Source organism: Balaenoptera acutorostrata, chromosome 9 (genome assembly GCF_949987535.1).
Source record: "Balaenoptera acutorostrata chromosome 9, mBalAcu1.1, whole genome shotgun sequence".
Classification (NCBI taxonomy): Eukaryota; Metazoa; Chordata; class Mammalia; order Artiodactyla; family Balaenopteridae; genus Balaenoptera; species Balaenoptera acutorostrata.
In genome coordinates this window covers 50687007-50700536 of record NC_080072.1, presented here as the reverse complement: position 1 = coordinate 50700536, position 13530 = coordinate 50687007, and the positions used below count along the sequence as shown (strand labels likewise).

General features: G+C 40.4%; 1 protein-coding gene across 1 annotated transcript; it reads right to left on the bottom strand.

Moving 5' to 3' along the window:
• Positions 1-6858: 6858 nt before the first annotated feature.
• On the bottom strand, positions 6859-7798 carry LOC103011418 (olfactory receptor 56A1-like). The gene is given in 2 exon segments (XM_028164158.2): positions 6859-7240; positions 7242-7798. Coding segments are annotated over 2 exon segments (939 nt in total).
• Between the last annotated feature and the right edge of the window lie 5732 nt (positions 7799-13530).

Genomic DNA, 13530 nt, shown 5'->3' with positions numbered 1-13530 from the left:
TGCCTTTATTTTTTAGTTAATTTTTATTGGAGTATAGTTGATTTACAATGTTGTTAGTTTCTGCTGTACAGCAAAGTGAATCAGTTATCCACATACATATATCCGCTTTTTTTTCAGATTCGTTTCCCATGTAGGTCATTACAGAGTATTGAAAAGAGTTCCCTGTGGTATACAGTAGGTCCTTATTTGTTATCTATTTTATATATAGTAGTGTGCACATGTCAATCGTAATCTCCCAATTTATTCCTCCCCCCCTTTCCCCCTTGGTAACCATAAGTTTGTTTTCTAAATCTGTGACTCTATTTCTGTTTTGAAAATAAGCTCATTTGTACCATTTTTTGATTCCACATATAAGCAATATCATATGATATTTGTCTTTCTCTGTCTGACTTACTTCACTCAATATGACAATCTCTAGGTCCATACGTGTGGCTGCAAATGGCATTATTTTGTTCTTTTTTATGGCTGAGTAATATTCCATTGTATATATGTACCACATTTCTTTATCCATTCACCCATCGATGGACATTTAGGTGGCTTCCATGTCCTGGCTATTGTAAATAGTGCTGCAATGAACACTGGGGTGCATGTACCTTTTCAAATTATGGTTTTCTCCAGATATATGCCCAGGAGTGGGATTGCTAGGTCATATGGTAGTTCTATATTTAGTTTTTTAAGGAACCTCCATACTGTTCTCCACAGTGGCTGTATCAATTTACATTCCCACCAACAACTTAGGAGGGTCCCCTTTTCTCCACACCCTCTCCAGCATTTATTGTTTGTAAATTTTTTGATGATGGCCATTCTGATGACTGTGAGGTGATACTTCATTGTAGGTTTGATTTGCAGGAGATGAATGTCTTTAAAATGGATGCCTCAGCAATCCAAAGCTTAACGTTAGGCACTTACATTACAATCAAAAAAGCTAATTGTTGGGTGCTTACACTACACTGTGATTCTAGCGCATGGAATTGACCTAATACTAATATATCAGAAACCTGTTAGGTATTTGAGGGGGTTCATTGCCAAAGAAACATGAGCTTGGCTTTTAAAGAAAGCTTTTGGTAAAGAATTAAAATAGTTATTGATTCTAATATTTTATAAGCAGGAAACAGGCTGCAAATATGGTACCTGCAAAAGAAGTCACATGCTCCAATGCCTGCTTCATTTAATGTCATTGGGGACATTGAAGAAGGCACAACCGCCTAAAAGCAGAACAAGGGGATATAGAAAACAATGGCCAGGAGACATTGTCCCAGAGAACATAACCAGTGTCTAGTCAGGGATCTTCCCCAACTGTCAGGAGATTAAAATGTTGCGATGCCTGCCCCCAAAGTATTCCAGCATTACTATTGAAAAGTTCCTGCTAAATGTATTCTGTGCTTCACTTTCAACTGGGAATCTTAATGGCTGGTACCCAGTTTCTGCTCCACCATTAAATATGTAGTGGGAGAAGGAGGATGATTGGTCCAAGAGGAATCACATCAGGATGGAGATGACCACACACTCCTGGAGATCTTGGACTCTGTGCTGTATACAGTGACTAGATGAGAGTTTGGATAGTCTCACTTGGGAAGAGGTTACAAACGTTTTACATGTGAGAGTCTCTCTTACGTCATTTCTCTTAAGAAATAAATATTTAGTCACCTGGCCTCTCCTCTAGGCAGCTAGATTTATGTGAGGATTCTGGTCAATGGAATGATAGAGAAAATGATGTAAATCTCTCCCAGATTGGCCCCAGAAACATCCCGCAAGATCCTGCACTTTCTCTCCCTTCGCTGTGTGACAGCCAGATTCAAAAGGACCTGTGGAGGTCTCAAAGGGTAATGTGGAATACCCACATGTGATAGAAGCATGGGTCCCTAAATGTTGACATGAAGCAAAGCCCCCATGCATTGAAATCAGGGTGTGGATGAGAAGTAAACTTATACTGTGCTAAGTTCCTGTGGTATCTTTATTGTAGTAACTAACTTTACGTGTATGTACTAATTCAATATATGACGGGTTTTGATGTGCACTGCCTTTGCTATCTATAATCTGGAACATGAAAAAGTTCAGAAAACTACAAATCTATCTAATTGAAGTCAAAAAGTGTAGCTCAATCCCTAGACAATATAATAGGAAAAGTAGATTTAGTAGCAAATATGCCTAATTTATCTCTCTTCATCCTTGTCCCTGTTAGTTGAATGACCATTAGAATTTTATCTTTTTACTCAGTTGCCTAGCCTGCAAAATTGGGAATAATGATAATTCATGGGCTATTTTGACCATAATCTCTCTGAAAGTAGTTTACCTCTTGGTAACATCTATGCTAATCACTACTGTGCTAATCACACGTAAAGCACTCAATAACTAAATTTTGGTTGCGCAGATGAAGAAATAAATAAATGTTGTTATTACCTACAGTCCTTAGCAAAATACTGCTAATATAACATCTTATTAAATATAATTATACAATATACCCTTATGAATACCTGATTCACGCTATTGATTTGACATTGTTTATAAATGTCACTGAAAAAAAGGAAACCAGAAAAAATAAGAAAAAAGGAAACCAGAGAATAAATTATATCCCTTTTATTTTTAAAATTAATCATTCAGCTCCCCACATTCTTATGAGCAGGAAGTACAGTATTTTCTTCTTGAAGCTACTCACTACCACTCCCCCTGAGTGTTGGAACGCCAGTTTTTCAGAGTTGTCAGTCCCCTTTCAGAAACAAGCAGAGGTTGAGAACTAAAGTATTGCTATTCCTACTTATAGCCACAGGGCGGCACTATTGACATGTCAGCAACGAAGCGTTTCTCTACTCCTTGCAGTTATGCCATCCTGTTTAGGCTCCCTGGCTGCACAGCCTTGACGTTCCACAGTCCGCCTCTGAGGTCACAGCTCTCATCCTTAACACCCGTATGCTTAGAATATATCCCGAAGCACAGTAGAGTATCAGATGACTATGTACTAAGAGGCCCCCAAACTCCACTGTGGAAAACGTAGTTTTGTTCCCTCAGCAATATTTCGGTCTTTGTTATGGGCATTGGTCACCAGCATAGACTCCCTTTTTCCTCCAGATAATTTAATTCCAGGGAACTTGTTGCTCTCTCTTACCACTGCGTCTTAATTTAAATCTGCTCTGATCCTGAATAGCAGTGTTCAGTGGTATCAAATCTTCTTTCTCAAAAGGCTCTGTGTTCCTCATGCAAATGTGACTAACCTGCAAACCGGGGAGTAAAGTAAGTGGCCTTGGTAGGTCACTTCTCCCCCCCCCCCCTCATGTTCTTAGTACACCCCTTCCAGGACAGTTGGACCACAGTCAGCCTATTGTAGCACCGTGATTCTTCACAGATCTCAGTTAAACTGAAAAAACATCTGTATCCCACCATTTTATTTATTTTATTTTATTTTTCAGTTTTATTGAGATATGATTGACCTACAGCACTTGAAAGTTTAAGTTATACATATGTTGTGAAATGACTGCCACAAGAGTTTCGTTAATATCCAACATCTTATATAGGTACCAAAAAGAAGAAAAAGAAAAATGCTTTTTTCCTGTGATGAGAACTTTTAGGATCTACTCTCTTAGCAACTTTCAAATATATCTTACAGCAGCGTTAACTATAGTCATCATGCTGGACATTGCATCTTTGATACTTATTTATAACTGGAAGTTTGTATATTTATACCCCACCAACTTAAAATGCCTTCAGTTTATGCTACTTCATTCTATCCACTCAAGACAGTGTTCAAAGATCTCTACTAAGTACATTTTTTAATGCTATGGGAACTTCACAGCAGAGTTGTGTCTGACCTTCAAGGCTGGGCTCTTTGAGTTATCCTGTTCCTCCATCCTCTTTATCTACATGTAGAGTCACTCCAAAGCCTATCTTAGGACCACTGTGTCCCGTTCCTTGAACCACCTGCCCTGGGCTTGACAATTCTGTGAGAACCTGTGGTCCTCTTAACTTCTCTCCTTAGAACCAGAGCAGAGAGCCACCCTTATGTAGATGGCATATCTGTTTGTGCCCTGCTTCTATGAAACTAGAGATGCACTGTAGACACTGTCAACTCTTGACTTAGTCACTTCAGTCTCGTAAGTAAGAGGATGTTCACTGAGCCCCTGGATGTGCAAGAATTGTGCTAGTTACTGTGAGGAATGACAACTGGTGTGTTGGTCCCTACATCCTTACAAATCCCTACAAGTTGGTAGTATCTATCCCCGTGTGCTCCCAGTTTGAGTCAAGCTTCTCATAATTATGTCAGCTGTTTGCATTGATCTAGAGAAGCCTAGTTGAGGAATTAAGACCTGAATTTTGTCCAACTAACAGACTCTTATTTGAGTTCCTTCTGGGTTTGCAGCTGGGAAAGCATAACAAAGGTAGAGAAAGCACTCCTACAGACCAATAGAGTAGACCAGATGTTTGAAAATATTCCTTGACAATACATACCATATTCCTATGAATTATATTCTTTCTGTTAGACCTTTTTTTAAAACTCATTTTTATAATCATCCACAGAAGGCTCTTATGAAAATTAAATGTTATCATGCACAAACACTGATATATTGTAAGTGTTCAAAAGATTTGAGCTTTTAATTTCATGATTATTACTATAATTATTATCAATATATAAGGACATTGAGATTATTAGCATCATTAGGCAAGTGGTGTTGAAGTTGGCCCTTCTGTCCTCTGAGGGACAGTAGGAGATGGTGGTGCATAAAATTCTTCCAGCAACCGTGAGATGGAGAGAATTCCTATTAAAGATTTCCTTTTCAAAAAAATGATAAATACTGAATCATACCTGTGGCTCTGCCTTGAGTAAATGAGAAGCATGTCTGAGGGCATTAAGAGCCCCTTCTTGTAGGGAAATGGATGTCATTTTTCTTTCCCACTGTTATTGAGTGTGGCTTTAGGAGAATCTGCCCCTGGAACCCACATCAGCATTGAGTTGCAGTTGCTTTAATCCCCACAGGGTGGGGCAGTTGATCTCCATTCCTGTTGCCGGCTTAATGCCAAATTCTTTCCTAACTATGAAAGCTGCCCCTATAGCATTATGTCACATCTCTTTTTTTGTCTGCACCGGAGGACTTGATTCTGTCTCTGTCTCACTGGGAGGCATGCTGTACTGCAGGGTTCTGCTATAGCTGTCCTTCATGTGGTACTATGTTTTCAGACTCAAGCAATTGGAGCTGTGCCAATAATTAACTCTTGTCTCTCAGCCCTAGACCCTCCCATCCAAACATCTTGTGATGCTGGGGCTTAGACTATAGGACCCTTGGTCAGTCGGCTCCCTCTTAGTTTCCACCTACAGAGAGCAACAGAAAAAGACTGGAAGGTTGAAGCAGGGGAGGGGATATTTGGTCCCTCCTGTCTCTTCCTCTCGTCGGATTCCCTCAGCAATGACTCTTCCTCCTGGCAGTGGAATTGGTTTTAGCTTCCAGGATTGGTTGGTTGGTTGGTTGGCTGGGTTTTGGATTTTGTTTGGGTTTGGGTTTTGTTTGGGTTTTAGAACTCCCAGGATCAAATCAGCCTCACTGAACTCCCTAAGAGATACCAGCAGCAGGATAGAGTCCTTCCTCAGGGGTCTCAGTCCAGGCTGTAAGGGCACATTCTCGGATTTCCTGTGACGCTAGTAGCATTCAGAGGCAGCACCCCTCCTCAGAGTTGTGAGAGTAGTTCAACGAGCCCCCCGCCAACCTGCTGTCTCCTAATGACCCAATGCTTCCCAAGTATAAGGTTCTTTTTTTTTTATGACCAGTGTTTTTTGTTTTTGGACACACCACGCAGCATGCGGGATCTTAGTTCCCTGACCAGGGATCAAACCTCTGACCCCTGCAGTGGAAATGTGGAGTCCTAACCACTGGACCACCAGGGAATTCCAAGTATAAGGTTCTTCCTGCAGATACTATCTCTGTGTTACCTCAGCATCCCCCCCCTTTTTTTTTTTTTTTTTTGGTTTTCAAGTCTCCAATACTTATTTAATCAAGTGCTTACCTTAAATTCTCTAAAAATAGCCAGTGGGATTTATTGTCTCCTGACTGGACCCACTGTTACCCAGAAACCTGACACTATGCTGTGTCTTTCCACCTTCAACTAGAGCTCTTGGGAAGAGTCAACAAATAAGACTTGACTTTCAGTTCACTGCATGTGCAGCTTAAACACGTGGAGAAGTGGTCAACCCACTGACCTGATTTCCCAATTTTTACCCCGTTGGTATCCACCCTCCATACCCCTCTCTCAACCTGTATCCTCATTCTCTAGACTCCCTGAAGGTTGTGAGGCTGTGTAGGACATAGTAGGAGGCTGGCATTGCTTTATATTATTATGAGTGCTCTTCCCCTGTGGTCCTGCAGATGCTTTGTCAGACAGGACTCTGCCTTCTCTGAGAACCCCCTGGCTCGCAAAGTAGTAGGTACAGGCAGGAAATACCTATGGACATCCAGAAGGACAAAACACAGGCGAAGGAGAGTAGGGTAGAGGCCTGGTCTCCAGCTTCAATTGCACAAGAAGGGGCATTTCTCTAGAAAGACACCAGGCTGTAGAGCCTAGATTTTAATCTCTGCTCTATCACTTCCCAGATATATGATCTCCAGCAGTTTGTTCTCTTAAAATTATATTTTTTCTGCTATGTAAAATGGAAGTCATAGTACCTACAAGAATGTTGTGAAGATTAAATTACTTCACTATAATTGCCCAGGCTCAAAGCAGTTACTCAAGAAAAATGAGTTTCTTCCTCTTGCCTACCCCATCCTGAAACAGGTAAGAATAAAGGAAGAAACCTGGGTCAGGCTTTTCTCTAGCTCATGTCTGGGCAAAATCACTGAGAAGGAAGGGGAGAGAGAATTAGAAATCTATTTTACATATTCACATCCCTCTCTGCAGCAATTTCTGAATTCCTTGTTTTATCTCTTTGGTTTGAACCCCATATACAATAAGGTTCAAGGCAAGGGATATGAGGTGGTGAAGAACATTGAGCAGGATCAGGATGTCCATGGGGACGCTCTTTCTGGCCACATTTGTCAACACCACAACCAGCAGGATGGTGCTGAAGAAGAGGATGAGGACGAAGTGGGAGCCACACGCGCTCAGAGCCTTGACTGCATCTCCCTCAGCCTTGAACTTGAGCACAGCTCTTAGGATGAAGATGTAGGAGATGAAGATGAGGATGAAATCTGAGCCTAGTAAGGTCCAACCAGCTACAGATTGGTAGATTCTGTTCAGGGTGAAATTGTCACAGGAGAGCTGGACACAGGTTGGCACAGATGCAGTTCTCAATGACATTTTTCCCACAGTAGAGGAGCTGGGCAGAGAGAATGGGAATGGGTACAGTGAGAAGGGCATTTCGTATGACAACGAAGACACTAGCCTTGGCCACAAAGTGGTTAGTGATGATGGATGGGCACCTCAGTGGATGGCAGATGGCCATGTAGCAGTCATAGGCTATGACCATGAATGTGCAGGACTCCATGGCGAGGAAACTATTCATGATGAACATCTGGAGGAAACAGGCAGAGAAGCTGATGGACCTGAGGTCAAACCAGAAGATGGCCAGGACCTTGGGGATGACAATGAGACAGAGTACCATATCCAGGAGGGAGAGGAGGCTGAGCAGGTAGTACATGGGCTCCTGCAGAGAGGCCTCCAGCTGGGTGGTGATCAGGAGGGTGGCGCTGGCCTCCATGGCCAGAAGGAAGAGGAGGCTGAGGGGTAGGGACAGCCAGTGCTGCCAACTCTGATAGTTAGGGAAGCAGATGAGGAGGAATTCAGAGACTGGAGCAGTGGAGTAGTTGCTGGGTGATGCCATCCAATGAATCTTGAGCTGAGAAGTCTTTTCTTGACTATTTTCTTGGGCAGATACACGAGGTAATTTTGTTTAATTGACTTCAAGAATAACAATAGGTAGTAACCTTACAACATTAAAAATGTGCAACAAATTAATTCAGTATGGTATCAGTGTAAGAAAAGCAAAACAATAGCATAACGTAGAAGTTGCTTTCTCAATGAAAATTTTAAGGAGCACAGGACCAACTTGTCAGCTAAGCAGAAGTTTAATAACATGAGAATATGAATGGCCATTAAATTTTTAAAAAAGATATCGTTAGTGATCTGAACATGACTAATTCATTGGACTGGTGGCAATAGAAACCAGAATGAAAGGAGTTGAAGATTTCGTAAGTGAGGAAGTGTAAATAGGGAGGGCTGACAATGTAGCTAAAAGGTTCCTTTCAAGCTTGTCAGTAAAGAAAAGAGCAAGACAGAAATGAAACATACTGTAGCATACCTATTTGTCTGGGGAAAGATTATGAATTCAGAAGGAAAGTAAGATAAATGAAGTAGTTAGTTCATTGAGAATGCAACTTCTATTATTATAGTTTCTTTGTAGTCCTTTACACATAGATTTTGTCCCCCTCTGTCTCCCTCCACCCCACTCAAATATCTGAGGACAAATAACATGCACTTTTCATTTATGCACACCAACATTCTCTAACACCTCATAGATTCTTAGCAAAAGCCTGTTGAAAAAGGTTTTTTAGTTCCTGGACCTTGGTGTTTACACTGATGGAAAATTTCAAGGAAGGAAAGTGAAAGTAGAGAATTAACCAGAGTTGCAGTGCCAAAGGGAACCCTGAGGAAGGGAAAGGAGAAGCTCTGATCAATACTACGAATGGTGGCTATATTTAAAATGGATAACCAACAAGGACCTACTGTATAGCACAGGAAACTCTGCTCAATATTATGTAACAACCTGAATGGGAAAAGAATTTGAAAAAGAATAGATACATGTATATGCATTACTGAATCACTTTGCTGTACACCTGAAACTATCACAACATTGTTAATCAACTATACTCCAATATAAAATAAAAACTTTTTTTAATTTAAAATTTTTTAAACAAATATTTTTTTAAAATACTACAAATAGTGGTCACTGAGGGTCTGTGTGGTGGACTTCAGAGGATGGACTGAGCATGACACAAAATGCATGTTGGAACTTGGAGGCTTATTCATGCCACTGTCTGCAGATGCTCCTCGAGAGCCTGCCCCTTGGTGAGTGGTAAAACCCTGGGCTAGGTCTCTGACTTAATAAATCTTTTGCCCTTGCCCTAAAACAAACACAGAACCACTCTATTGCTCCTAATATGCTAGTAAGAATTTTCTTGAATTTCCTTCTGTTTTAATTATTACCAACTTTATCCATACAAAATCTCATCTCCCTGCACCGATCTTTCCTCTCCTTCTTGACTTTATTCTCCCCATATTCTATTTTCTCATCCCTGATGAGTGCCCTTCTTAGCACTGTGCCCTTTTCTAGCATTGTTTGACATAATATTCACACCTGTTCATGCTTCTCCTCAAAGACCACTCACTGATCAGTTCTCCTATTTATCTGCTTCCGTTCATCACATGTTCGCCACTTACTTGTGGAAAGACTCTATTGCCCAAAACTCATCAAGCCCAAGGTACTTTCCTTTAGCCACCCCGTGTTATCACTTAAACTCTAAGTCTATTAAAGTCTAATTTCTTCACTATTTAACATTGGATAACAGGTGAGTGAAGGGGGGAGAAAATCTGGAATGGGAAAGAAGGAAAACGCAACAGATTCCTAGATGTTCTAACAGGTGGAAGTGCATATGTGAACATAGTCAATAATGTGGTACACAGTGTAAAACTTAATTTAAGGGCTCTAAAGCTGGACTGACAATGTTAGCTGGTATACATCAAGCATCCAGTATGTACCAGGCATTCTTCTAAGAGTATTATATGAATTTATGTCATAGAAGCACAGTGTCAAGAACAAAGTGGTTGAGAATCTTTCTCAACTCTGTTCTGATTACCCCACCTGGAGTACCCTATCCAGTTCAGGGCACTATGTATTAAGAAATTCCTTGTCAAACTGAGACAAAGTCACAGAGAGTTAAAATATGGTAAAAGGCATCTTTTGTGGGGAGGGGAAGTCATTGTTACAAAATAACAATGTTACATTTGTAACATTGTTACAAAATATAGATGTGTGGTCTGAAAAAAAACAAGGACGTCAGTGATAACTTCAAAGTATATGAATGGCTGGCTATCTTGGGGGAAAAGGCAAAACAAGGACCATCAGGTAAAAATCACAGAGAAACTGAGTTTGGTTAAATATGAAAGATTTCTGTCAGTCGAAAGAAAGTAATCTATAGCCAGTTTAAACTACTCTACTGGGACAGAGTTGGGGGGAAGCTTCTTCATCAGTATTTTTCCTGAATCCCTATGCCAGGTGTCCAGTGATGTACTAACTCAGCATCCCTGCAGCCTTTTTATCACTTTGTATGATTTATAGACCTCCTTTCTCTTCTAGTCAGGCAAGATGAAGCCCAATTCTGCACTAAGTCTCCTAACCAAGAAAGGAAAAGGGACCCTCTTCTAGGAAGGCAGAGGGAAGAAAGAAAACTAGGAGACTCCTTACAGATGTGCTTAGGGTTTCTAGATGCTAATGCAGCCAGAGTTGCCATACCTCCCACCTCCTTATTGCCTTTTTCTTCCTGCTTATTGGAGGCTGCCTATTAGAAAATGATCCTTGCCTGCCTTGTCATTCTTCCTATCTAGATCCAATACAGCCTGTGCTATCTGCCCTTGGCTCTGGGACTTACAGAAGATGTAAAGGGATGAGTCCTTCATGATGTATCATCTGTAGTAGTCACCATGCAGGAATTTTGCTAAATAAATCTTGAGCATTTTATGAGCCCCTATTCCTCTCCTACCCTCCTTCTTAGACCCAGATGGGAAAAGGTAGCTTGGGAAACAGAGACTCTATGGATAAAAAGCTGAGTCCTTTGGGAACTGTGTTGTATCATGCTCCTGCAGGTAGGGAGTGAGGATATGAAAGATGGAGTGGTTTGAAACTGAGGTAAGAACTTGCCAAGGAGCCAGAAGCCAGGGATCTGGTGCATAAGCCTGACTCACAGACATGGTTGAAGATGTAGGAAAGAGACAATAGAGTCTTTATTACAATAATAACTCCAATGTTCTGAGTGCTTTCTGAGCAACCTAAACTGCTTAAGTTCTTTATCTAATTTTTCTCATTGAATCATCTCTCTTAGATATGAAAGAGCAACTCTTTGGAGTAGAAACTATTAACCCTACTGTGTGTAGGGGATAGACAGAGAGATGGAGCCTTGCCCAAAGTCACACAGTTAGTCTCTATTCATAGCCACATCGATCTGACTCCAATGTCTGTGTTCTAAATGACTCATCCCCACTGCCGCCACTATTCTGATGAATGTGACTATAGCTATTGAAATCCTAAACAAAATCCTAGCACATAGAGTTCAGAAAACTGTTAAGATTTGTTTAATTGATAAATATATTTATCCCCTAAAAAATGCAGAGAGAGTTCAACATAAGGAAATCTGACAATCTAACTTAACACATCAAGGTTGTAGATAAGATATGGGAATAAAATCATTCAAATCACAAGCAGATTTGAATCCTAGCTCTGACATTTGCTATTTGTGTGACCCATCCATCAAACAAATACTAACTACCTACTATGCTCCACAAACTGTATTAGACACTGTATACAATGGTAAATAAGGCAAACATGGTCCCTGCCTTCACCAAGAGTTCATTCCAATTATGTGGTTGTTAAAAGAAAATAGGCATCTCTAAATGTACTTCTTTGAATAATTTCTGAGATATGTTGTTTAGCAAAGAAGCAAGTGACAAAAACAGTACATAGAATGCTACACAAAATAACTTTGTAATGCTATACCAAGAATGCAATATGAAAAGGTGTATGTATATATACACTTTCTTATATGTTCTTAGATATAATCAAATTACCTCTGGAAGGATACACAAGAAACCTGTAAGAGTAATTCCTTCTGAGAAAGACAAATGTGCCAAACTTGGCAGACAGGAGTAAAAATGGTATGTTAGAGATTGCTGGTTGTTTCCCCAATGCCCCAATTCTTCCTTAGTAACAAAAAACATTATTTTATTTGGGTACTCATGTGTACTGACAAAGTACTATACCTCTCAGATTCCAAATGTTAATAGATGTCATTTGACAAAGTTTCCAAGAAAACTCTTTAATATGAACTAACTCAGCCGAGACATGAAGGTCATTTACCCTCCCTCCTTCCACATGGAAGAGGCACAGGATTGATGCCTGAATTTCTAGCAGCCATCTTAAACTATTATATGCAGTCAGAAAGAATTACTTTTACTGAATACCTTTTTTAATTTTTAAAACTTTGAACTACATGAATGTATTTTCTATTTCTTAATTAAATATGTTTTAATTTTATTCTTTTGATCATACAAGTTAAAATGCAGAAAGCTTTGGTAATTTTACAAAAGAAAATATACAAAATCCTGTCATATGCCATCACAGAGCATTATTGCGGGAGCATTACTTCAGATAAGTGGGATCAAAAAGGCCTTAAGGAATAGAGATATGAATGGGAAGAAAAACAAGAGTAGAAGCAGAGAAGCCAGTCAGAAGACTATTACTTGGTCCAGGCAAGAGATGGTGGCCTGGACCAGATTGGTGGCAGAGGAAATAAATTTGAGTGGAAAAATTTTGGAAGAATAGTCAGGTAAATATACAGATGAATTAGAAATGAGGCATTCAATGTAGAAACCAAATATAATTCTTAGGATTCTCTGATAACCTGATGGATATGGACCCATTTACTGTAATGGCATCACATAGTAAGATTTCTGGGTATTGTTGAGTTTACATTTGAAGTTTGTGATGATAACTTTAACGTGAAGTCACCAAGTTTATTTATGGGATTTTTTTTCTAGAAAGCTTCAACCTTCCACAGAGGAGACATATATTTAGATTTAATCAGTTTCCGTTATTTCAAGCAACTACAATGGAGGGAGGGAACAAAGGAGGTTAGATTATTTCCAAGAGCGTGATTGAATGATGGGCCATAGAATCTAAGCTTGACAGGAATAAAGTCAAGAAAAGAGAGGGATATATCATAGAATGAAGGGGATGCTTTCAGTGGCTTGGTAATCTTTAGGTCCAACAATTGTGACTGTACTAAGGATAGTTAAAAATTTGAGGGCTTCCCTGGTGGCGCAGTGGTTGAGAATCTGCCTGCCAATGCAGGGGACACGGGTTCGAGCCCTGGTCTGGGAAGATCCCACATGCCACGGAGCAGCTGGGCCCGTGAGCCACAGCTGCTGAGCCTGCGCGTCTGGAGCCTGTGCCCCGCAACGGGAGGGGCCGCGATAGTGAAAGGCCCGCGCACCGCGATGAAGAGCGGTCCCCGCACCGCGATGAAGAGTGGCCCCCACTTGCCGCAACTAGAGAAAGCCCTCGCACGAACCGAAGACCCAGCACAGCCAAAAATAAATAAATAAATAAATAAATAAATAAATAAATAAATAAATTTGAGCCTGCAATTAGAAGGTGACAGTCAGGTAGTAGGATGTTTTGAATCTAAGTTTTAGAGGTGGGTCAACCACGAAAATGAGGTAAGTCAAAAACTGGGAGTTTAAACAAGAAAGGTTAAGTTTTGAGTAAACGCTGAACTGAGTATT